Here is a 25,277-nt window from a genome sequence, read left to right on the forward strand (position 1 = left end):
TCTTTAAAAGTACTACAGTTCTTTGCACCTCTGAACGGAGTCTTTCCTGCCTGCCATTCCAAAACAAGAGCTGATGCATCTACTGATACTGGGGAACCCTGAGCTACAAGTTTAAAAATCAAAAAATACATCACACCTTTTTCAGTTGTTGAATTGTGCGTTGTTTCATTTCCAATTCACGAGACATTTGGTTCTTTAATTTTTCATATTCACTAACTTTGTTGGTTAGCAGGCGCTTTTCCTCACGCATCCCTGAGACCTGATAAGAAAAACAACATTAGGGGGCAGATTTATCAAGGGTCGAATTTCAAAGTGGAAAATACTTCGAAATTCGACCATCGAATAGAATCCTCCGACATTTGAAGTCGGAGGATTTTATTCATCTTTCGATCGTATTCCGATCGTACTTCGAATTGTACGATTCTAACGATTTTATCGTACGATTTTCCTTCGATACCCAAAAACTTGTCCCCATAGGCTAACATAGCACTTCGGCTGGTTGAAGTTTTTTTTAAAGAGACAGTACTTCGACTATTGAACGGTTGAATATTCGAACTACTTTTACTTCGAACTGAAGTCGAAGTAAATTCGAGGTCGAAGTAAATTCGAAGTCGTATCCTATTCGATGGTCGAAGTATCCAAAAAATTACTTCGCATTTCGAACTTATTGTACTTCAAAAATTCACTCGAACCTTAGTAAATCTGCCCCTAAATATAAAGCCACTCACCACCCATCTTTTCACTATGCATTTCTGAATGATTACATTTGTCTAACTAAAACATGTAAGAAAAACATGTTAAAAGATCAAGTAACTCCCTTAAAATATCTGATATCTAAGATGATTTCAGTTGGAAAAAAATATTGTAATATGGAAGTGAAAAAAAAAACCTGTAAATTAAAAGGCTTTAAATGTTATTGCTTGTTTACAAATGGACCATGGCATATTACCTACCTCTTTTTCCACCTGCTGTATTTGTTTTTTGGAATCCATTAGTTTATCTTTCAACTCCGTGCAGTCCTCTTCCTTTCTCTGGAGATCCAGCTTGAGAACTTTAAGCTCACTAGCTCGCTGTGAAAGGTCTTTTTTTAACCTTAAAACAAAAGAATAGCTGGGAATAAGAACACGTTGATTATATCCAGGATGATGCAAACAGAAGTTATTTCAAGCTCTAGAGAAGTAAATCATATCACACTATAACTATATTCATAATTCCATAAACTGTACCAACGAAAGTCCACAGATAAAAAGGAAAATCTAAAGCAAATAAGTCCAAAATAAACTGGAGATACTTTGGAATAGAGACAGGTAACTTCTGAACACCTGACGGAAGCAGCTGATAGCATGATGAACGAGACTGGCAATTACAACTTTAAAGTGGCAACACCTCTCTGTTACACATAATCTGGCTCTATTGAGTTGTACCGATCCCAAGGAAAAAAAACAAACTCGTCCTTCTGTACTTTGCTCTACATGGTGGTTGTTTGTAATGAAAAATACCAAAATAGCAAATTTTAGAATAAAAATATGTCGAGGCAGGGAATGCAAAGGAAGAGCAATTGTTCTGCCAACAAGACTTCTTATATATCCTCCATATCGTGTTACAGATTCTAGATTTACCCAATTCCCGATCTTCCAATTCTTTTGAGTTTAAAATAGCAAAATAGAAATAGTAATATTTCTTCTGATAAATTAGGCCATAACAGAGCAGATCAGACAATTAACCAAGGATAATACAAAACCTAAATTAGAACATCTGTAAAAATGTCAATATCATTAACACCTACTTGTTTCTTTTAGATCCTTTATTAAACCACGACATAGATAGTGGGGATCCACATCCAAAAAATACCCGGTACAAGTCTGACTGGAGATCTTAGCTACATTGTAAAACTACATAGCACAGTTAGCACTCACTAACAGCACACTGCAGCACATACTTACATTTCTACTTCTTTTTCTGACTGTCCTACTTGTTCCTCTTTGTCTCCATTTGCCTTTTCAGCAGCATTAAGTTTTTCTTGCAGTTCTGTGGTATTTTTTTCTAGCTGCTTCTTCTCCTCGTGCAACGTTGTTATATCCTTTTCATAAGCCTTGTATTTTGCTTGTGCCTCTTCTAAGTGCTGTTCCAGTTGAAGAGTGTCAGAGGCCTTTGCTTTGTTCTGTTCTTCTAAACATTTCAGCCTTTCACATTTTTCTTTATAAGAATCTAAAAGGCATTGCAACTCTTTAATCTGCTGCTTATTGCCATTCACTTGAGTTTTTAGCTCTTGGATCGCTTTCTCAGACTCCGCTTCTTGATTTTTTTGGTTCTCTAACAGATCAGCCCTTTCCGACAACAGGCTACGGAGATGGGCAATAAGGTCTTCCTTTTCATTCAGGTTACTGATTTGGGCATTTAATTTAGTCTGCAAATCTTCCCTTTCATTCTTAATTGTATTTATATCATTGTTTAAAGTCTCCAGTTTTTGCTCAAGTTCTTGGATCAATTGGGTTTTTTTGGTGGACTCCTGAAGAACTTCCTGGCACTTTTTCCACAATCCATCAATGGCACTGTAAAAAGTACTTTCCCTGTTAGAGCCGACTTTTGCAGGATTGGATTCATTCTGAATATTCCTCTGGTTGCAGTCCTCATCTAGATCATGTAAATCAGAAATATCTGCATTGCCTTGATTGTTCGCCCTCTTGCCAATCTCATCCAGTTTATTTTGGAGAGTTCTGATTTGTGCCACTTTGTTGGCAGAATTTAGTTTATTCTCATCAACTTCTTGCATTAGCACTTTAACTGTCCCCTCTAGGCTAATGGTATGATCTTTGCTTGCCTGCAGTTCAGAGATCAGACTGTGATTTTTGGACTTCATCTCAGTGACCTGTTCATCACTTCTAGCAAGTTTCTCTTCCAATAAAGAAACAGCATGGTTAAAATTATGGATTTGTGTTTTGTAATTTTCCATTTCTGCTCTCAGACCTTCCACTTCTTGATGAATGGCTGGCTCCTTGCTACCGTTATTGACATGTGTTTGTTTAACGGCTGTTGGATTGTGTGTGTCAATAACTTCAGCAAATTCTATGAACAGGAAAAAGGTGAACAGTTTTGTTAAAGGAGTGTACATGATTTGGAGACATGATAAAAAGGGAACCTGTGATAATCCCTGGGGATGCAGTACAATTCAGGCTGTAGGGCTATTGGGTAATACAGCGAAACATAATACAGTGAAAAACAGCACCACGCAGAATGATAGGCTAACTTGAGGAGTAGTCATATAGTAAAACATAGATAAATATATATAAATTCAAAGGATATCAGGAAAAATTGCAATATGATTATACAATTCCTTAATTTTAAAGGGGTATGATGGTCCTCTTCAGAAACGGTCGGAGATCCATCGTGCGGCGCTCGATTTCTCCTCCCTGTCTTTCTTTCTCTTATAGAAGGCAGGGAGGAGAAATCAAGTGCCGCACAATGGATCGTAGCCCTGTCGCCGTTTCTGAAGAGGAGCGCAAGCAAAGAATCGGTAAGTAATTTCTTGATAAAGACGTTGCGAATTAAAGTTAAAACTGCCTTGGTGTTTATCTTTCGTTAAGTAGAAACAAATTTTTTTTGTTGTTGCTGGTCTAACAATTTGCAACTGGTATTCCATTTTTGTTTTTGTATTATGTGGATTGATGTTTAGCAGCTCCCTAGTTTCAGCAGCAAAGTGGTTGAAAGGGTGCAAACTACCCTTAAGTTAAGGTCACACCAGACGTTTCGGGGAGATTAAGTCGCCTGCGGCGACCAATCTCCCCGAACGCCTTCCCTCACTCTTGTGCTGGCTAAAATGAAAAATCGCCAGCGCTAAGCACACGTGTTGATTAATTTTCCGAAGTCACCTGGAGTTCGGAAAACTAATCACCACGTGTGCTCATTTTAGCCAGCGCAAGAGTGAGGGAAGGCGTTTAGGGAGATTGGTCGCCGCAAAGACGAGGCGATTAGTCGACAGGCAACTAAATCTCCCTGAAACGCCCAGTGTGACCTTACCCTTAGCAGACAGGCAGTGATGTGAATGCAAGACAGGAAGATGAAAAGGAGACAACCTGAATAGAAAGATAAATAAATAGTAATAGCAATTACATTGTACTCTCACAGGAGTACATACATCCTCGCCTGCAAGCTTTAGTTACTGTAGCATTGCTATTTCTGTCTTTGGCCTTGTAATCTGCCCATTTAAGTAAAAACAGTTTACGGTCATATACTTAATCTCTCCTACGATATTTTTGGATTAAGAGTCAACTAGAACTATATTTTTCCACAAATTCAAAGCAAGCAGATTGTTTACCGTCACACTGCTCCATTTTGGGCAAAGGTTCACAAAGAGACATCACATAGCAGACCCTGACAAAGTTCAGCGACTACCACAGGCCAATGGAGGAGCAATAAAAAGAGATGGCTGCCCACCTCCGAGCTGGGAATTTGCAGGTGTCAAAATTATAATATATATATTCTTTCATAACGGTGCAAAAAGAAAAAAGTTTATTCAACGTTTTGCCCCGTTTGCAGGGCTTCTTCTAGAAGGCCCGAAAACAGGGGCTGAAACGTTGAATTTCCTTTTTGCACCATTATTTGGTTACGTTGCTCTTTATAAATACATTAAATTTATCTCTCTCTCTATCTATCTACACACACATACGAATATCGGTGAACCAGCACACCCATGTAAGGATCAAGGATTGAAAAAGGTCTTAATGAGGACTGAAACACTGTATTATGATAGGATATAAATAGATGAACAATTTTTACATGGGTGTGCTGGTTCACCGATATTCGTGGATAGATAGAGATAGATAGATAGATAGATAGATAGATAGATAGATAGATAGATAGATAGATAGATAGATATATACATATACATATATACACATATACATATATATATACACACACACACACATTTCAACCGTGCACCCCGTTTATACATTTTTGCCCTAGAGTGCGGATACTCATTGGACTGATATATATATATATACACACAAACACACCCAGGCACCTTTGAACCTAGTGACGTAAGTGCCGGCTCTCCTATAGACGGAGATATATATATATATATATATATATAAATAATATATATGGTGCCGTGGCAAACAAAGGCACAATCATATTTTTCAAAATGCAATATTAGTTCAAATATAGGCTTAAACGAAAACATACTTAAGCAGCACTGGTACTTGTCTGATAGAAATCCAACCCTTTTGGAAATAAAATGATTTTATATTATTCTTTGATTTTCCCCAACATTCTCACTTTCACCATGATATAATAACTATAGCCAATATGAAATGGCTTACACGGGAAAGACAAGAACAGCCTTCTACATACAGGTTGTTCAACGCTTGTTTTACAGATAAGAATATTTTTGCCATAATTAAACTGTAATTTAAGTGTTTGCCAAGTTGGTGTAAGTAACACAGAAAATGCAGTGCAAAATGAGCCAATATTTAAAGTAATAACTTATTGGAGTGTCATGTTTGGGGTACAGTTAACAGATTCTCAGGAACAGACTCAAAACAGAAATTCATGCAGTGTGCTATAATCTCCCCAGAGAAGTACATTGCAATTGTAAATTCATCTTGCTATACATTTGTGAAACCCACAACTGGGCTTAGCGGCAACAGATCAAAAGCACACAACTGCCTCATAGATTGGTGGTAGGTTATGAGACAGGGGAAATGGTATCTGAATGAATGTAGCCAAGAGCATGATTACATGATGTTAAAATAGCAGGTATATAGAGAAAGACAGGTTACATTTCTAATTTAAGGTTAGTCTATGTAAATGTCTACGGTTAGTCCATGCAAAAGCCAACAAGCAGACAAGTGCAGTTAAACAATGTTATAGTTGTTAATATACAAAAGGCTCATTTGTTTAATATGTTATAGGTCGCTGCGGGAGGCAATCAGAGCCACTTTTCAGCCACATGAAAAGTGATGCGTGTTCCATCAGCCATAAGACCGCTGTATAATGTACCCCTCCTTAATTTAAAGCCATGTAGCAGGAGGTAGGGATAGGGTGGTTTATAATTAGAAAAATAAGCAGACCTGTAACACAAAGATGTACTGTATATAGACATGTATATATATTTTCAATCGATAAATCCCTTAACTGCCTTGGTTGGTTCACTTTTACAGAAAAGGAGCACAAGCCTTGTCTAAAAACAAATTGGCAGCCACCCACTCCACACTGATTTTACATTTTCAAGTCATATCTACCTAACAGAAAAGCAACTGCTTTTTTTAATGGGGCACTAGATCTGATAAGACTATTTATACTTATTTAAAAGCGAGATGTGAAGAATAAAGCCCCAATAAACCTAAAATGACAGAGGTGCCAATATAAAGTGTTTTCTAACATTCATAAACTTATTCTGCCAAACCTTAGCTGGTTTGAGGTTATATTTTTCTTATATCAAATTTGCTGCAAGCTAGTTTATTTTCAGTTAGTTTAGTGTACATTAGAAAAAAAAAAAAAAAAATATATATATATATATATATATATATATATATATATATATATATATATATATATATATATATATATATATCTCTCTATATCTACTAGATAGTTCATAGCAATTAATCAGTATTAGGTTAGCGTTCCTTTATGGAGAAAGATGTTTAGTATGAACATGGAGCAGTTAATGAACACAGAAGCAGTAGAGGCAGAAGCAGAATATAGAAAATGAAATATTTTATTATGAGGAAAATGCATTAATAGTCAAATAGCTGAAACAAACTATTCCGGTGCATAAGCTATCTCCATTTTACATCATTTGATGTGGCAGACTTTCTTCTTTTAAGACGATAAAGTTTTCGATTGGCTGCATTCTGTCTCTGCATTGATACATAGGAAAATGGGTTTTTCATGCTTTGCTGCTCTGAGCAGATACCTTTCTTTGAAGGGGGCTGTTCCACAGGGTCCTGGTGGTCCTCAGGTGGACGCTTCCTGCCAGCTGCACTGTTATTCACCTTGATCATCTCTCCTTTGATGCCATTCACAGTTTTCTCCTGTATGACAAGACAAGTTATATGAGAGGAGCTCAGGACTGGAACTAAGCTTAAAGCAGAAAAGCTTTCCCCAAACCAGCTTTCTGCTCCATCGAAATGGATAAATAAAATCGAATTTTCTCAGCTCAGACACATTTAATGGACTGGAAAACTCGACTGTAATTAGATTCGAATTAAAACTCAAATCGAGTTTGGATAATTCTCAATTCGAATTTAAGAGTTTTGAGCAAAATTAAATAAATAAATCTGCCCCTTAAATCTTTTTAATCCCATTTTCCAAAAGCCTGACAGACTGTGGCTCTTGGGGTCACATAACACCCAATCATATAAGGCATTTGGCCCCCACTGCCAGAATAGTCAGGACATGCCTTAATTTACTGTATAATGTGACCACTATACATTGTCAAATATGTCTGGGGCTTCAAATACAAAAGAAAAGGTATTTAAAAAGGTGTTAAAATCCATATCTACACAAAGGTTTTACTTTGAATATAGACAAAGTCGAGTGGAAACTTTTGGCAGCTAGTCAGAAGGTGGGAGTTTACAGAGGGATCATTGGGGAAAAATAATGAGTATTTAAGAAAACAAAACAGCAAAGTATTAATAGTGGTTGGACACAATGTGCACTTACATAATCTTCACATTTAGCTTCCCAGTGCGAGACAAGATCTTTTAACCTGTCAATGGCAGATTCCTTTTGTTCGATCATACTCACAAGCTGATCAATTTGCTGCTTGTGCGAAGAGAGTTTCTTTAAGAGAAGTAAGATCAATGAAAAATATATGGCTTATTAAAAAAAATGATTAAATGTAGATCAGGACACAGTTAAATGATTGCACTGTTCTGAGAAGATAAATAAATCATCAAATCATTTGCATGGTGTTAAAATCCAAATGGAACAGATGCAACAAAATAGGCACAGGTATTGGACACGTTACCCACAATGCTTGGGACCTGCAGTTTTCTGGATAAGGGATATTTCTGTAATTTTCATCTCCATACCTTAAGTGTGCTAAAACATCATTTAAACATTAAACCCAATAAGATTGTTTTGCCTCGCATAAGGATTAATGATATCTTAGGCTCAAGTACAATGCACTGTTTTATTATTACAGAGAAAAGGGAAATCATTTAAACAAATTTGAGGAGATGGCCTTCCCATAATTTGTAGCTTTCTGGATAAAGGGCTTCTGGATAATGGATCCCATATGCATCTGTTTACCGATGACCTAACTGCTCTCTGAAATAGCTGTGCACTGGATTTATGGTTAGCCTGTCCATTTAGAGAGGGCTACATTGGCATTTATATTCTATTAGGTCTTGCTAGCAAATGGTCAAAATTACTGGATGGCTGGGGAACCCAAAAGTCTTGCCCAGTAACTGCAAACACCTTGTTGATAGAATTATCTATAAAGAAAGGACTTACTCTGTCGGCTTCCTCTAACTGAACGGTTGCTCTGCTGCATTTCTCATTCTGAAATTCCAGTTCTATAAATAAAATCAGAAGAGGGAATAAGCCAGATTTCAGCGACTAGTATTTTTTTCTATCACAGCTTTATGTAACACGACAAAACCCAACCACCACTTACAGGTTGAAATCAGAGCCTTGCCGATCTCAGTAGGAAAAGGCCATCTCAGTATTACGCATAAATAACATTGGGTTGATGCTAGGATGCAGTAGAGGCTTTGTTGTTAACTGCCTTTCTCGGTCGTCTCAGGGGGACAGAGGGAACACATGGATGTAAGTTCCACCCTACAGGAGGCTCATTGACAGAATAACTTTTTTAAGCAGGTGCTTGTTTTTCAGTATCTGGCTTGGAGGCAAGTTTTGGTTGCAGAAAAACCAGACGTACTGCCAAACAGAGCCTCCTGTAGTCCGACAGTTCATATGAGGCTACCAAGTGGCCAATCACAGCCCTTATGTTGCACGATCCAGGAACATTTTTTCATTATTGCATTGCTCCCATGATTACATTTGAATGTTGCTCATGGGTAAAAAAAGGTTGGGGACCCCCGGGTTAGAGGCTCACTCACCATGTGCTGAATGGAAGTGAACTAGAACAGCTGCCCTTTAAAGATATTTTATTCACTTGCAGGCTGGCACAGAAACTGGACTTCACTCCAAAAGTGATGCAAATAAAAATTGTTTTATTACGCAAAAAGGAACATCTCAGAGCCTTACGTATGTATGACGTTACCTCCCAAAGCTGAAGGTCTGTGGCTTGAGAACATGGACCCCCTGTTAGTATTGGTAAGTGCAACCTACTGCTCACAAGTCTACAATACTGGATATATTTTCCCTGTATCCCCATTCCCCTTGTTAGCCTTCCACTTATATGCCCTTGAGACTTTTACTCCCACTGTCAACACTGAACAACCTCATATTAACCTATTATAAATATTTAACTTCTTTCAGTGTCATATATTTTATCTTGCACGTAGACAAGTGCAAATAAGAGGACCTGCTTTCTGAAGAAGCTTGGCTTAGACTGGCCAGTTGAATTGCAGGGAAGACAGTCATTAAATGGTTTGATAGTCCTGTAAGTCAGGATAATTGGAAGAGCAATCTAAGTGTCAGAGCTAAGAGTACAGAAACCATCATCCATCAAACAGCAGCAGCAATAAACAGAAATTTTCTGCAAACTCCAGCCACAAGAAAGTACTTAGGAATCAATAAAAGAAAATGGTATGCTTGGCTTTTTATGCCATCTCAGCTCATCAAAATCACTCTTCAAATGCGAAATATTTTATATTTGCAGTGCTTATCCCTATTGCAACTGCCATAATTACACGTCTTATCCCATCTCATTATACATCCCTGCAGAAAGATTTGCAGAACTTACGTGAGGATTTCTTTTTTAGTTCTTCTTGGGTTTTTGAAAGGTCACAAGAAATTTGTTTCAGCTTTTGCTCCATCTTTGAAATGATGTCTGGAACATCAGGAATTGAAATAATTTGAACCTGGGCATCCATTGCCTGCTTCTTTATTGCCGTCAGGTCATTTTGCATGGAAATATAGAGCCCATCAATCGGTGCGTCTGTCTGTTCCACCTAAGCGTGTAGAAACAATTTGAAAATAAATACATCAGACTGAATACCATGGATGTGGACCATAAAAAAAAATAGCCCAGAAAACGAAAGCCAAGTAGCACTTGTTACACATGTAGCGATTTAGTCTGATTTAGTATTGTAATGGTTAAGGCACGTAATTTTGGTCACTTCTGGCCTAAACCACAAATGTTCATGTGATAAGGTAAAAGCTGAAAATTAGAAAGTAATTAATACTGCAAAAAATGGCATATATAGCAATATATGGCAATGAATGCAACATTTCCTTGACATTAGCATCACAATCCAAAAACAAGGTTAACATTTTCTAGTTCATACTCACTACAAATGAGCACATTAACAGCTCTCCCACCTGTGTAGCAAACATTGATGCACAACTCAGCAAAACAGATGCACACAATGAGAGCTAATACAGTAGAACCCTCATTTTATGTTTTTCATGGGACGAGGGGGGAAAAATGGTGTAAAATGTATTATACATTTAAGGGATACAGTCATGTTTTTTTTTCAGAACGCATCAATTAATAGACTTCTGCACTGAAATCCATTTTTTTCAAAGAGCAAACAGATTTTTTTTATATTGAATTTGGAAATCTGACATGGGGCTAGACATATTGTCAGTTTTCCAGCTGCCCCCCAGTCATATGACTTGTGCTCTGATAAATTTTAAGCTCCCCATAGACGCAAAGATTTCTCTTGCCGAACGACTGTTTTTTGGCGAAGTCCGGCCAATCTGTTAAGTTATCGTGCAGTTAGTGGGATTCGAACGATCGTAAATCTTACAATTTTTCGTAAGACATCTATCCGGAAATTGATCGGTCAGGTTAAAAAATCTTTATCGGCCCCAGTGCAATCTATCTATGTTTGCAGGGACAAGCAGGCAGCTACCCTTTGTTTTCCTGGTAAATGGTCTTTTTAGTTGATGGACAATTCGTACGATCGTTTCGAGATAATCGTGGTCTCACGATGACGATCGTATCTTTTAAAAATCTTTACATCTATGGCCAGCTTTAGTCACTCTTTACTGCCCCTGGTCACATGACCAGGGGCAGCTGGGAAATTGACAAAATGTCTATCCCCATGTCAGATTTCAAAACTGAATATAAAAAAAATCTGTTTGCTCTTTTGAGAAATGGATTTCAGTGCGGAAGTCTGCTGGAGTAGCTCTATTACCTGATCCGTTTTGAAAAAAACATGTTTTCTGATGACAGGATCCCTTTAAAAAGCATCCTTGTCACTTTTACATTCAATTATTTTTATGGTTACTTGTCCTTTAATAAACCCAAATGAGCCCTGACTGCAGTTTCTTAAAGGGGCTGTTCACCTTTAAATTAACTTTTAATATGATGTATAGAGTAATATTCTGAAACCATTTTCAATTCGTTTTCATTTTTTATTATTTGCGTTTTTTTTTTTTTTAGTTTCTTAGCTTTTTATTCAGCAGCTCTCCAGTTTGCATTTTCGGCAAGCCGGTCACTAGGGTCCAAATTACCCTAGCAACTAAGCACTGATTTGAATAAGAGACTAGAATATAAATAGGAGAGGGCATGAATAGAAAGAGGAGTAATAAAAAGTAGCAATAACAATAGAGCATTTGTTTTTAAGATGGGGTAAGTGCCCCCCATTTGAAAGCCGGAAAGGGTCAGAAGAAAAAAAGCAAATAACTCAAAAAGTATAACATAAATAATGAAGACCAATTGCAAAGTTGATAGGAATTGGAAATATAAAAAGTTACCTCAAAGGTGAACCACCCCTTTAAACACATAAATGTACTCATCCTCTCCAAAAACCCTGGACAGTCTTCGTTACAAGATAATAATCAAAATAAACCAGGCCAGGCACCCCTATTACTTTCTCTCCCATGCGAAGTGGTAGAATGTAACACAATCTAGTCTACATATAAAGGCAGGCAGAGCCTTCAATCCATCAAGAACAGATTATTAGAGTTTGTGTCCCCTAAAAGAAAACGTAGCATCAGAAAGTTGGATGCATGATGGAGGCACAAATACACAGCAAAAGGTTTTACAGCAAGCAGTTTCCCCATGCACAATATATAAAGCACTCCCACAAAACCAAAGCAGATACGAGTACTTTTAATCATACGAGGACCTCTCAGATCCAATTAATATTTCACAAACTGGCAGCTAAGGTTAATATATGTCAAGGGAAGATTTTTTTTCTTCTTTACTCCGTAGCATTAAAAGTAAAATCTGTGAAAGGATTTGATAAGGCTTCCATTATGTCCCACGCTACCTCCAATAATAATTATGAGCATATATGAAAAATCTCTCAGCGGAACACATCAGACAAATGACATCTTAATGTGCTTTAGGTTACTGCTGTCGTATAACAATAGCGCATCAAAAGGACAAAATAATTGATTCGACCCGACACACAAAAAATTTAAGTGCAGAATGACAAAGGAAGCATGATAAAAAATAAATTATTTTCTGAGGGGTGCGATTATCCTTAGAAGAGAAGCTATAGGTCATATTCACCTTGTTACAAAATGTTACATCTTGTTACAAATCCACATTAGTTACAATAAGATGTTTCACTAAGGTGTGAGTGCCTTTTAAAACAACTTCTTTCTGCCATGTGTCACCAATCTTAAAGGACAAGGAAAGGCAAAAAAAAAAAAAGGAAATCCCATTTTTACTTTCTTTAATGAAAAAGAAACCTTTCTCCAATATACTTTAATTATAAAATGTGTACCGTTTGTATAAGAAACCTGACTGTATGCAGTGAAATTCTCCCTTCATTTACTGCTGTGGATAGCAATTGTCAGATGGTCCCTAACTGCTGAGCAGGGAAACAATCATACTTATGAACAGCAGGGAGACCTTACTTACCAAGCATGCAGAATTCAAGCAGCTTTGTTTATCCCTAAGCAGCCCAGACCACACTGAGCATGTGCAGGGTCAGGCAAAGACGTTTAACAAGGTAACAAGATGACAGCCCCCTGTGGCCAACTTTGAAAGCAGAAATCTTTTTATGTTTATGTTTAGTATACAAAATACAGCATTTCTAGCCTTATTCTATTTTAGTTTCCTTGTCCTTTAAAGTGGGAACGGCTAAAATTATCTCCCATAAACTACAAAGAAAAAGGAAAGAATATACCAAGTACTTTGTCTATAGAAAAGAAATTGACTTAAAGGGGTGGTTTACATTAGTATTATGTAGAGCATGATATTCTGAGACAATTTGCAATTGGTTTTAATTGTATTTTTAAATTTAAATGTTTATTTAGCATCTTTCCCATTTGCAATTTCAGCCACCTGGTAGCTAGAGTCCAAATGACCCTAGCAACCATGCAATGATTTGAATAAGAGACTGGAATATGAATAAGAGAGGGTCTGAATAGAAAGAGGAGTAATAAAGTAGCAGTAACTATACATTTGTAGCCTTACAGAGCATTTGTTTTTTTACATGGACTCAGTGTTTTGAGAGCTGGAAAGAGTTAGAAGAGGAAAGCAAATCATTAAAAAGCTATAAAAAAAACAATTGAAAAATTACTTAGAACTGGCCATTTTATAGCATACTAAAAATTAACTTTAAGGGGCAGATTTATCAAAGGACGAAGTGAATTTTCGAATTAAAAACCTTCGAATTTTGAAGTAATTTTGGGTACTTTGACCATCGAATAGGCCAAATTAGAAAATTCGACCACTCGAAAATCCAATTAAAAAAATTGACTCCGACACTTCGCCACCTTAAACCTTGCCGAATTGCTGTTTAGCCTATGGGGTACCTCCTGGAACCTGAGGCTTTTGGGCGAATTTTGAGAAGTCAATTTTTTTTTTTTTAAATCCTTCAATCGTACGATTTTACTACAATCATCCTTCGATCAAATACTGCAGTTTTCGATGGAAAAAATACTTTTGACTATCGAAGTACTCAAATTCGATGGTCGAATTTCAAAGTTTTTTTTTTAACTTCGAAATTCTGATCCTTGATAAATATGCCTCTAAAGGTGAACAACCCCTTTAAGCCTGTAAATCGCAAGTGCTAGCAACCAGTTTTTATTTATTCTGCAGGTTTAATAGAACTTACAGGGTCAATTTCTCTGCAAACTGCCCTTCCTACCTTTTGCTGCTTATTTCAGGCAGCTTGTGATATCAGGCCATGATTCCACAGGAATGCTCACTAGCAACTTTTATTATATGAAGCACATGGGAAGAAGTTGTATTTTAAATATCACAATTCTCCCAGAGAGGACCTGAATAGTAAAACCGTGCCATATAGAATGACCTACACTGTGGGGCCGACTCACTAAGGGTGGAATATCGAGGGTTAATTAACCCTCGATATTCGACTAGGAATTAAAATCCTTCGACTTCGAATATCGAAGTCGAAGGATTTAGTGCGGATAGTTTGATCGAACGATCGAAGGATAATTCCTTCGATCGAACGATAAAATCCTTCGATTCGATGGATTTTAATCCAACTATTGAAGGAATATCCTTCGATCAAAAAAAGTTAGGCAAGCCTATGGGGACCTTCCCCATAGGCTAACATTGACTTCGGTAGCTTTTAGATGGCGAACTAGGGGATCGAAGTTTTTTTTAAAAAGACAGTACTTCGACTATCGAATGGTCGAATGATTTTTACTACGAATCCTTCGATTCAAAGTCGTAGGTCGAAGTAGCCCAAAAAAAACGTCGAAAGTCAAAGTTTTTTACCTTCGAATCCTTCACTCGAAGTTAGTGAATCGGCCCCTATGTGAAAAGTCTTAACGGTAGAGAAATGAAAGAACATTACCGTAATATTTCTGCACTACATAGAAATGATGAATGAAGAGACAGTTCAGATAACCATTTCAGCACATGGAAGAACTGCACTGGGGTATTAATACAGTCCTACCCTTACAGGTATGCACAGCCCCCTAATTTCAAAACATTGGTTTGAAGAACATACATCTGATCGGTCTGGATGCACATGCAAGTCTGCACATATCTTTTACATGATAAGAGCAAAAGGAAAGACAAGGGAGCAGTCACAGACCTTGTGAATCTTCTTCCTGCTGTGCTAACACGTGAGAAAACGCTCCCGACACGTACAGCCTTCAAGTAGATATATTGAACAAGGAGCACCAGCAGTCATTAAAAACCATATTTTATTGATTCTTCATTAAAAAGACAAGCAGGACATGTCAAGGCAAGCATGCCTTGGGATACATGTCCTGCTTGTCTTTTTAATGAAGAATCAATAAAATATGGATTTTAATGACTGCTGGTGCTCCGTGTTCAATATATCTACATATCTTTTACATGCAATGGCCATCTTAACATCCTCATCAACAATGCCTCGTGTATATGCGCTTTGATCCAGTAGAAGTATATTGAATCAACATAGACTGGATCATACAGCAAGTATTTGAATAAATGATTTAACTAAGGCTATTAACCAGGTTGAAACAAACTGCAGCTTTTGGTCAGATCATACAAGTCCAGTCGCACATTTGAGAACGGAATGTATTACAGGATTCTAACAGATTTCTATTCTAGGCAATCTAGAACAGAAATATAAGGGAGAATGATGCATGTAGTCTGAAGTCCTAGTGAGAATAGTTACAATAAATTATACTTAAATAAATTAAAATTTTGAGGGGAATAAAATGTACCTGGTCTGTTGTACGGTCTCTATTTTCAGCTTCTTCTCCTTCATCCGGATCCTTAGAACATTTTCTCACCAAATCTTGGAAAATTTCTATTCTTTCATCACATCGATCCTCCATCAACTCCTTTTCTTTTTCCAAGCGTTCACTAAAGCACAAACAGAAATGCAAAATGTAAGATTGATACTTCATTTAATTTATAATACTCGGTGCTTCTCTCCATATGATTCAAGCCAGGTATACCCGTGTAATTGTGTTTAATACAAGGAATCCACTTGCTATTCTTTTGTCTAGGAAATAAAAGTGTTGCTCAGTACCCACCTTTACCATTATCAAAAGCCATGCGTGTCTTAGCCTTAAAGGAGAAATCAATCTGAGGGGAAAAAACCCCATACCACCCACTGTCCCTGTGTACCCCAAGCTGACTAGGAGAAAAGAAGATGCACACAATTGCAGTACAAAAATCAATATCCAGCTATGCTACTTGAGGGCTGAACATGATGACAAAAGAAACCTCCCCATTGATCTGCATGCATTCCTGCCTGTGCCACCAGTTGTCAGGTGACTAGTTACATATTTCCATAATCAACAATTAATGCCTGTAAAGCAGCGGTCATGATTACCTTAATAAGGAAAACACAGTTGGCAATCATAGTTTTATAAGTTTATGAAATTCTTACTTAAAATCCTTCTCTCGCTGCATGAAATGGTCAGTAAATTCTTTCGCTACTTCTTCACGGATCTTTAATTCCATAAGTAGCTTGTCTTTTTTCTCATTCACCAGCTTGGTTTTTAAATCTTCTATGAGGTCCAGCAGTTTCTAAAATCAAAAAGAACAAACAACATGCTTTACAAATCCATTAACTAGGCGTTATATAACTATTTATTTTACTATTTTCCACAAATAATTAGGTATCGAAGTGCCACACACCTGGTATGCATCTTTCTTAATCACAAGTTCATCTTCTTGAACACCATCATCCTCCTCCTCCTCCTCATCATCTTGATAGGTACAGTCAAGGCACTCCTCTTCCTCAGAATCCTCCTCATCATTTCCATCTTCTGGCACATCTTCAAGACGTGAATCCCACTGCACTGTTGCCCGCTTTCTTGAGTTCCAATGCTTGCTGTCTGCATTGTTGATTATAAATGAAACCTCTCTAGCGCTTTTTTTCTGAACACAAGGCACAGCCTCTGAATTCTGACAAGACTCCAGGATAAGAACCTGTTTAAACAATGGGGAAGTGAAAAAACAGCAGTTTCTATTTAAGTTTAATAATTGTTAAAGGGAATTGTTCAGTGTAAAAATAAAAACTGGGTAAATGGATAGGCTGTGCAAAATAAAAAAATGTTTCTGATATGTAGTTAGTTAGCCAAAAATGCAATGTATAAAGGCTGGAGTGATTTAAAATGAGGACGCCTGGAGGCCAGGGTCTTCCGTCGCCCCTCCCTCCCAAAGGATTGCATGCGCATGCATTCTTCTAACAGAGCACTAGAGTCTAGTGCTACAGAATTAAACAAATCAATCGTGCAGCTAGTCGGCATGCCGCCCTAGGCCTGGCCCTTTGCGGCCTTGCCGCAAATCCGGGCCTGGATAAATTACATTTTTGGCTAACTATATTAGAAACAAACATGTTTTATTTTGCGCAGCCTTTCACCTAGTTTTTGTTTTCACTTGAACTTTTCCTTTAAAAAATATATATGCATTCACGGAGCAGGAGACGCTATGTCTTTTAGACTGCACATAAAGTAATATTTTTGCCATACTATAAAAGGGCACACATAACTATATAACTTTGGGGGGGTATGTTTACCCTTTAATTTTAATACAGTAGGTAAAATGAATGCCATTCTGTGTAATTTAAAAAGAGCTACTTTTGCCCGCTCAATTTATTTTTCAACATTCCTTTAAAGGGGTTGTTTACCCAATAAACAATTTTTGCTCACCAGAAATTAAAATACTTTTTTCCCCATTACTTTAAATATTTTTATTTTTTACTGTTATTTGAAGTTTAACGGTTCGTGTTTCTGTTTCTTTTTCTCTTGCCTAATTGGGGGACACAGGCACCATGGGGATGAAGATCCTGCAGCTGGAGATGGACACTATGTTGCAAAATAAGACTCCTCCTCCTGCTCTGGGCTTCATCCCCTGCCTCCTCCTACAATCCTCAGTTTCTTTTAGTGTCCTCAGAAGGAGACGACACGCTTTTTCACCGTCTAGTGGCTGGAGCACTGATCAGGGCCTCAGGTCTAAGATCACGCCACACCAAGGGGCCACTGATTCACTCAAGCGCCTCTCCAGCTGCCAAGAATTGCCCTTTAGCCTTCCCGCTCTCCGGAGGTCTGCAGGCTGGCTCCTCACCCCCTGCGCTGCTTTCCCGCTCTACGGAGGTCTGCATCAGCGATATACACCCACCCGGGTGTATAACAGCATAATAGCTCACATATACATATATATTTCACACCTGTGCATATATATATTTATATGTGTGTCTCTTATTCACAGGGGGCATCTTTTACTGGGCACAACTCAGCTGGCTGATTCCTAGTTGGTGAGTAATTCATTTAATACATTATTCAACTCTGTCACCCTCTCTGTACAAGCGACGTTTTTTCCTTATGCGCCCCTTTCTTTTTCTAGTTTTCCCCTCCGTTTCCATGGTGGAACGCATGCGTTCCACCATCCCTCCCGCCCTGCCCCGCCCTCCCAGCCTTCTCTTCTTGCAGGACGCGCGCCTTTTTTCTATGGTGGAACGCACTGCGTTCCATCACCCTCCACTTCCGCTTCCGCTCCCTTCCCGCCAGACGCGACCGGCCTTCTCTCTGCACAGTCTGCTCCGGATTCCTCTGCGACCAGGTAGCGCACAATTTTCTAAGCTCACGGCGAGCGGTTCTATGCTTATTCTCCGCTCCTCCATTACTCTCCTCACACGCTGCCTCCCTTATGGCGGCGCGCTTCTTCCTACAGGGTTTGTCTTGTGCTGGGATACTATTATATACCCATTTTAGCCCCTGATCTTTCACATGTCCTCTTTCCCCTAATACACTGCCGTCCCTGGTGTGTTGGAATCTAGCCTTGTGTCTACGGCAAGGCACAAAAATGTACTTCCCTGGCTATTATATCATTATTCTTATTATTTATATATATGTATATATATTGTACAGACAGACAGGGAATGTAATACATGTATCTTATACCCCTTCTATGCCTTCCGATTATGGCTACGTGTATGTGGATGACTATGCTTACATATGGGCTGCTTACTAAGGGCTACTACATTACAGGGTAAATGGACCCCCTGGGCTACCATTCATACTTCTGTTGTTTTCTCCACAGACCACACCTGCCTGGAGAAGTGCCCACAGCCATACTCTGCTTCGGCTAGGAGGTCGATTCCCCTGCCTCATATTATAAAAAAAAAAAAAAAAAAAAAAAAAAAAAAAAAAAAAAAAAAAAAAAGGGTTTTTACACCGTTTATATTGGATCTTTGCCTATTACTTCTACAGTTTCCAAGAAGGAGCAATATGGCTAACAAGACAGATGAGCCCAGGACCTCCAAGTCCTCAGCTCTAACCCACTCGCAGGTCTCATTTTTAGCCTGCTCAAATTGTAAAACAAAATTTTCTTCAGCCTCGCCTGAATCATTGTGTGGGGCCTGCAGAATTTCCGAAATACCTACTCTACCTCAGGCTAGTACTTCGGACCCAGATCTCCTTAGGGCTATTTCCCTCTCACTTGCAGGCATTCAACATTTGGCCCGCATCCCCGAGACCCTGGACAAAGTGCTGGAGCACTTATCCCAACCTTCTCAACACCGCCCAGGGAAATCAAAACGCCCAGCCCCTTCACCTCCGGACTCCCCCGGAGAACTTCTTTCTCCATCCGACGAGGAAGGTCAGGTTCCGTCAGACGAGGACTCCGATCAGGAGCTCCCTGATCCTGACATTGACACTCCCAGAACTCAAGGGGAAGTGGAAGGCCTTATTCAAGCAGTTCTCAACACGCTAAACATTGAGGAAGATTCTCCCTCCATCGAGCCAGCAAAGAACATCTTTAAGCGTCACAAGAAAAGCTCTTGCCTTTTCCCCGCATACGAACAGCTTGACGAAATCATCAAGTCCCAATGGAAAAACCCTGATCACAGAGTGCAAATTTCCAAGCGATTCACCCAGACATATCCCTTTCCGAAGGAATGCATTGATCTCTGGTCTTCACCTCCTGCGGTGGATCCCCCAGTCTCCAGATTATCCAGGAATACCACCATCCCTGTTGCCGACGCGGCCGCTTTCAAAGACCCCATTGACAAGCGCCTCGAGGGTTTCTGCAAGTCCTCATTCACCGCATCGGGCTCGGCCTTCCGGCCCATCTTTGCTATCGCCTGGGTGGCTAAGGCCATGGAGGTCTGGGTGGAACAGGCGGCACAGCTCATAGGATCCGAAGATCCAACTACCGACAACATCCTTTCCAAGATAGCTGACGCCACTACCTACATCGGGGACGCAGCACTCGACGCGGCAAGGATGGTGGCTCAAGCTTCAGCCCACTCTGTAGCCGCTCGCAGATATTTGTGGCTAAAGTCATGGTCCGCTGACCTAACCTCCAAACGCTCTCTAGTCAGCATTCCTTTTCAAGGTAAACTCCTCTTCGGGGCCGAACTGGATAAAATCATTTCTCAAGCGACTGGGGGAAAGAGCACGCTACTTCCCCAAACCAGACCCAAGAGACCCCCCTTCAAAAGGAGACCCTTTTTTCGGCCCTTCAGACAAGGACAAAGGTCGAAGACGCAATCAGATAAGCCCACCTCCAACTTTCGCTCCCGATTTCCAGGAAAACAGAGACAACCCTGGTCTTCCTCTAAGCCCACCTCCAAGCCTTCCCAAGATAAACCCCACACCGCATGAAGGTGTGCCCCCTCCCGAAGGGATTCCCTTAGGAGGTCGACTCAAGTCCTTTCGAGAGGTTTGGCACAACAAAATTCGGGACCAGTGGGTCCTTCGGGTGGTTTCCCAAGGACTTTTGATAGACTTTTTACACACGCCCCCTCACAGATTTTTCGTATCCAGGATGCCGGCCAAGGTCCCCGACAGAACCAAATTCCTTGCCGTCATACAAAACCTGGCCATGGAGGGCACCATTCAACCCGTCCCATCACACTCCAAGGGAAGGGGCTACTATTCCAACATCTTCATGGTCCCCAAAAAAGACGGCTCGCTCAGACCTGTCCTAGACCTGAAGGATCTCAACCCATTCGTCAAAAGGTGCCATTTCAAAATGGAGTCAATACAGTCAGTTCTTGCCTCCATGGAAGAGAACGAGTTCATGACAGTCATAGACATCAAGGAGGCATATCTCCATATTCCCATTCATCCAGCTCACCACAGCTTCCTCAGATTTTTGTGGACGGAAATCATTGGCAGTTCGTGGCGCTGCCATTCGGCCTTTCGTCGGCCCCACGCACCTTCACCAAGGTCATGGCGGCGGCATTGGAAGACCTCCGACTCAGAGGCATCACCGTTATTCCCTATTTAGACGATCTCCTCGTCAAGGGTCAGTCCGCCTCTCTGGCTCATCTGCACACATCTCAAGTTCTCCAGACCCTGACATCTCTGGGCTGGACGGTCAACTTCAACAAGTCGAACCTCCACCCGACTCAAGCCATACAGTATCTCGGCCTGATACTGGACTCCAGACAGGGGAGAGCATTTCTGCCGCAGGACAAGGTCCGGACCCTCCGGACTCGGATCAGATCTCTCATGGGATCCAACAAGGTTACCCTTCGATCGGCGATGCAAACGCTGGGCACGATGGTGGCGTCCTTTCCGGCCATCCCGTATGCTCAATCTCACACCAGACCACTTCAACGCACCATCCTGCTACACCAGCGCAGGGACCGAGTCAACCTCGATCGCAAGATTCCCATCCCACGTCGTGTGCTTCTCTCTCTCCAATGGTGGCTTCAACCGATTCGGACGACGGGGGGAAAACCCTTCCCCCCCCATCACTGGAAGATTCTCACCACAGATGCCAGTCTTCGCGGGTGGGGAGGTGTCATAGACCAAACCACTGTACAGGGTCTCTGGACTCCAGCGGAACGGCAGCTACCCATCAACCTTCTGGAGCTCAGAGCGATACGCTACTCCCTGGAACACACGGCGACAGTACTTCAGGGCCACCCCGTGCGAATCCAGTCCGACAACGTGACGGCCGTGGCCTACATAAACCATCAAGGCGGCACCAGAAGTCTGGCGGCCCTCAAGGAAGCTCAGGAGATTCTAACTTGGGCGGAGAACAACGTCCCCGCCATATCGGCGGTCCACATACCCGGGGTGGACAATTGGTTGGCAGACTACCTGAGCAGGGAAACGATCGATCACGGGGAGTGGAGCCTCCACCACGAGGTGTTTCATCTCATTGTGGCAAGGTGGGGCTTGCCAGACGTCGACCTCATGGCGTCCAGGTCCAACCGGCAGGTCCCGTGCTTTGTATCCAGGAGCCTCGACCCCTTGGCTCACGCAGTAGACGCCCTAGTGATTCCGTGGAGCTTCTCCAGAGTTTACATCTTCCCCCCTCTGGCACTCCTACCAAAGGTAATCAAAAAGATCAAAAGAGAGGGAACTCTGACCATCTTGGTGGCGCCCTTCTGGCCCCGCAGGGCCTGGTTCGCAGATCTCATCGCCATGGCCGCGGACAGTCCCTTCCCTCTTCCTCAACGGTCAGACCTCCTCACTCAGGGTCCGGTTGCCCACCCGAATTCTCGTCTATGGGATTTAACGGCGTGGCTCTTGAGGCCTTGATTCTACGGGATTCCGGAGCACCCCCTGATGCGATTCCCACCATGCTGCGAGCACGACGGCCTGTTTCTGCCAGGATATACCACCGTGTTTGGAAGACCTTCATTTCATGGTGTGAACACGGAGCCATAAATCCTCAGAAGGCACGTGTCAAGGAGGTCCTCTCCTTCTTGCAGGACGGTCTTTCGAAGGGCTTAGCCCTCAGCTCCCTCAAGGTGCAGGTTTCGGCCCTGTCTATTCTCCTGCAATGCAAGCTGGCCCTTAAACCTAAAATCCAGACTTTTCTACAAGGTGCGACTCGTATTATCCCTCCGTATCGCTGCCCTGTGCCCCCGTGGGACCTCAATTTGGTGCTATCGGCCTTACAAGAGGACCCCTTCGAACCACTTGATCAGCTTCCTCTGCCTACGCTCACTGAGAAGGTGTTGTTCCTGTTGGCGATCACGTCCGCTAGGAGAGTTTCAGAACTCGCGGCTCTCTCCTGCAAATCGCCTTTCACAGTCGTTCATATGGACAAAGTGGTGCTTCGCCCTACTCCTGACTTTTTGCCTAAGGTGGTATCTGCATTCCACTTGAACCAGGACATTGTTGTCCCTTCCCTGTGTCCAAATCCCAAAGGTCCGATTGAGCACAAGCTCCACACTCTGGATGTTGTCCGAGCTGTTTCATTCTATTTGAAAGCCACAGAGCCGGTTCGTAGGACTGATGCGCTCTTCATTCTCCCTGATGGCCCCAAAAGGGGCACCAAGGCCGCCAAGACGACTTTAGCCAAGTGGATCCGGTCTGTCATCTCCAGAGCATACGCTGTCAAGGGCAAGGATCCTCCGATCAGGGTTAGAGCTCACTCCACTCGCTCCCTCAGCACTTCGTGGGCTTTCCGTCACCAAGCTTCTGCGGAACAGATCTGTAAAGCGGCCACATGGGCATCCCTTCATACATTCACTCGCTTCTACAGGCTTCACACACATGCTTCAGCCGATGCTGCCTTTGGGAGGAAGGTGCTCAGCGCTGTAGTTCGCTAGACACCTGACATGCAGTGTCCCACCCTTTTTGGGAGCTTTGGGACGTCCCCATGGTGCCTGTGTCCCCCAATTAGGCAAGAGAAAGAGAGATTTTTGTACTCACCGTTAAATCTTTTTCTCTTGTCCTATATTGGGGGACACAGGCTTTCCCTCCCTATTCTGACACTGTTTTTTCACGGTATTCGTGACGTTTTTTCCATTTTGTTAGTTGTTACATTTTTCAAATGTTTAGTTCTGAGGGTGTTATTGTTGATTCCTCTTCTGTTTTGGGCTGCTTTGCTCCTTCTTCGGTAGAAACTGAGGATTGTAGGAGGAGGCAGGGGATGAAGCCCAGAGCAGGAGGAGGAGTCTTATTTTGCAACATAGTGTCCATCTCCAGCTGCAGGATCTTCATCCCCATGGTGCCTGTGTCCCCCAATATAGGACAAGAGAAAAAGATTTAACGGTGAGTACAAAAATCTCTCTTTCTTAGCCTGGCAGCTCAGTGATCCAAGTGCAGATTGCGACCTGTTACAATTTGGTCCATTAGTTGATATTTTGTTTTCACCTTCTTATAGCTTTCTAAAGCAGCTTTGGGTATGGGGTCATAAACTCTGTAAACTATTCAAAATCCCATTAAAGGCAGCAATTATAGTTGATAAAATTGTTGCTAATATTCCACAGAAGCTTCTGAGAAATATTTCAACTTCAATATTAGAAAAAAATGGGCACAAATAGAAGTTACCCGAATAAAGTCTTCATTACTGGTGGATTATCTAAAAACAACTGTACTGAAAAAAAACATTTTAAGGCCTTCGGGTCGGACGTGTTCAGGGCAACTTCTGCAACTGTACAATTATGTAACCAGTATATAATAAGTTTAAATGCGTTGTTTGAGCTTACCGCTGTATACGGTGGGCCCAGGTGCACACAACCCCAGACCTTCAGCAAGGGGAGAAAACACCAGAAAACATCAAAAGAGGTTGGCACAAGCCTCCTCAAGAAGTAGTAAAGCCGGAGTCAGATTGTAAATACAATCTGACTCCGGCTTTATTACTTCGTGGGGAGGGCTGGCACAGGTCTATATATAGTAAAGTGCACTGGGTTATGGTCAGGTGCTGAATTTTTGTCGTGAAAGTGAACAACCCCTTGACGATGTAAAAAAAAAAAAACAAAAGAAAATTCTTCTAAGTCTCATAACTGATTCTTATGACCATCATCATGCAGCTTTCATTTTCCACATACCGCAGCAAAAATAAGTTGCACAGTGCAGTTTTTTTATTTATGTTTACAATATAGACAACCTCCATGCCCTCTGTGCAACATGCTAGACTCAGCATTACCTCATATTCGGCTGTCGGACTGAATAAAAAGCATTGGGCGTACTTCTGACCTGCAGGACTCCAGTTGGACTGCCCTGTTCTAAATTATCTTTGTGACTGAGTTAGATATAACGCCCATCCATTAATATCCACAAGATGCTGTTGAAAACTGTGGCGGAGAACTACACATGTGCATCTGGCAAGATAGTAACACATACCTTCTGAGCAACAGCAGAGAATTTCAGAACGTTAAGTGTCTCATCATAAGAAGAGGCAGACTGACAGATGTTAACGATCATGCACACTTTGCCTTTGCCACTGAAAAAGCTCTGTAGGTAGTGTGTAAGCTTGCTTTCCCTAAATGGAACGTGCTGTTGAGCCCTACAGAAAACGAAGGAAGGGAAGTGAATATTAAGAGTATGCACTGGCAAATGCTATT

The 25,277-nt window shown here is 41.0% G+C and overlaps 2 protein-coding genes across 5 annotated transcripts in view; one reads left to right on the plus strand and one right to left on the minus strand.

The window, feature by feature from the left end:
- kif20b.S (kinesin family member 20B S homeolog) overlaps positions 1–25,277 on the minus strand; it is a 68,713-nt gene that overhangs the window by 26,013 nt on the left and 17,423 nt on the right. For 3 of the 4 annotated variants that reach the window (XM_018226900.2, XM_018226898.2, XM_018226899.2), the window contains exons 12-22: positions 25,057–25,219; positions 16,655–16,948; positions 16,404–16,543; positions 15,730–15,871; positions 9,881–10,088; positions 8,464–8,525; positions 7,669–7,788; positions 6,920–7,037; positions 1,944–3,066; positions 954–1,092; positions 137–259 (exon numbers count right to left, since the gene is read on the minus strand). In XM_018226900.2, coding sequence (XP_018082389.1) covers positions 137–259; positions 954–1,092; positions 1,944–3,066; positions 6,920–7,037; positions 7,669–7,788; positions 8,464–8,525; positions 9,881–10,088; positions 15,730–15,871; positions 16,404–16,543; positions 16,655–16,948; positions 25,057–25,219 — 2,632 coding nt within the window. 4 annotated transcript variants of the gene reach the window in all.
- LOC121396240 lies at positions 17,842–21,113 on the plus strand. The gene is made up of 2 exons (XM_041571019.1): positions 17,842–18,275; positions 19,061–21,113. The coding sequence occupies exon 2, from the start codon at positions 19,249–19,251 to the stop codon at positions 20,623–20,625; it is 1,377 nt and encodes a 458-aa protein (XP_041426953.1). The 5' UTR covers positions 17,842–18,275; positions 19,061–19,248; the 3' UTR covers positions 20,626–21,113.

The sequence above is a fragment of the Xenopus laevis genome, chromosome 7S, assembly GCF_017654675.1.
Source record: "Xenopus laevis strain J_2021 chromosome 7S, Xenopus_laevis_v10.1, whole genome shotgun sequence".
Classification (NCBI taxonomy): Eukaryota; Metazoa; Chordata; class Amphibia; order Anura; family Pipidae; genus Xenopus; species Xenopus laevis.

Excerpts from the sequence above, each read along its gene's own strand:
- LOC121396240 (XM_041571019.1), top strand. The coding sequence starts at position 19,249 with ATGGCTAACAAGACAGATGAGCCCAGGACCTCCAAGTCCTCAGCTCTA.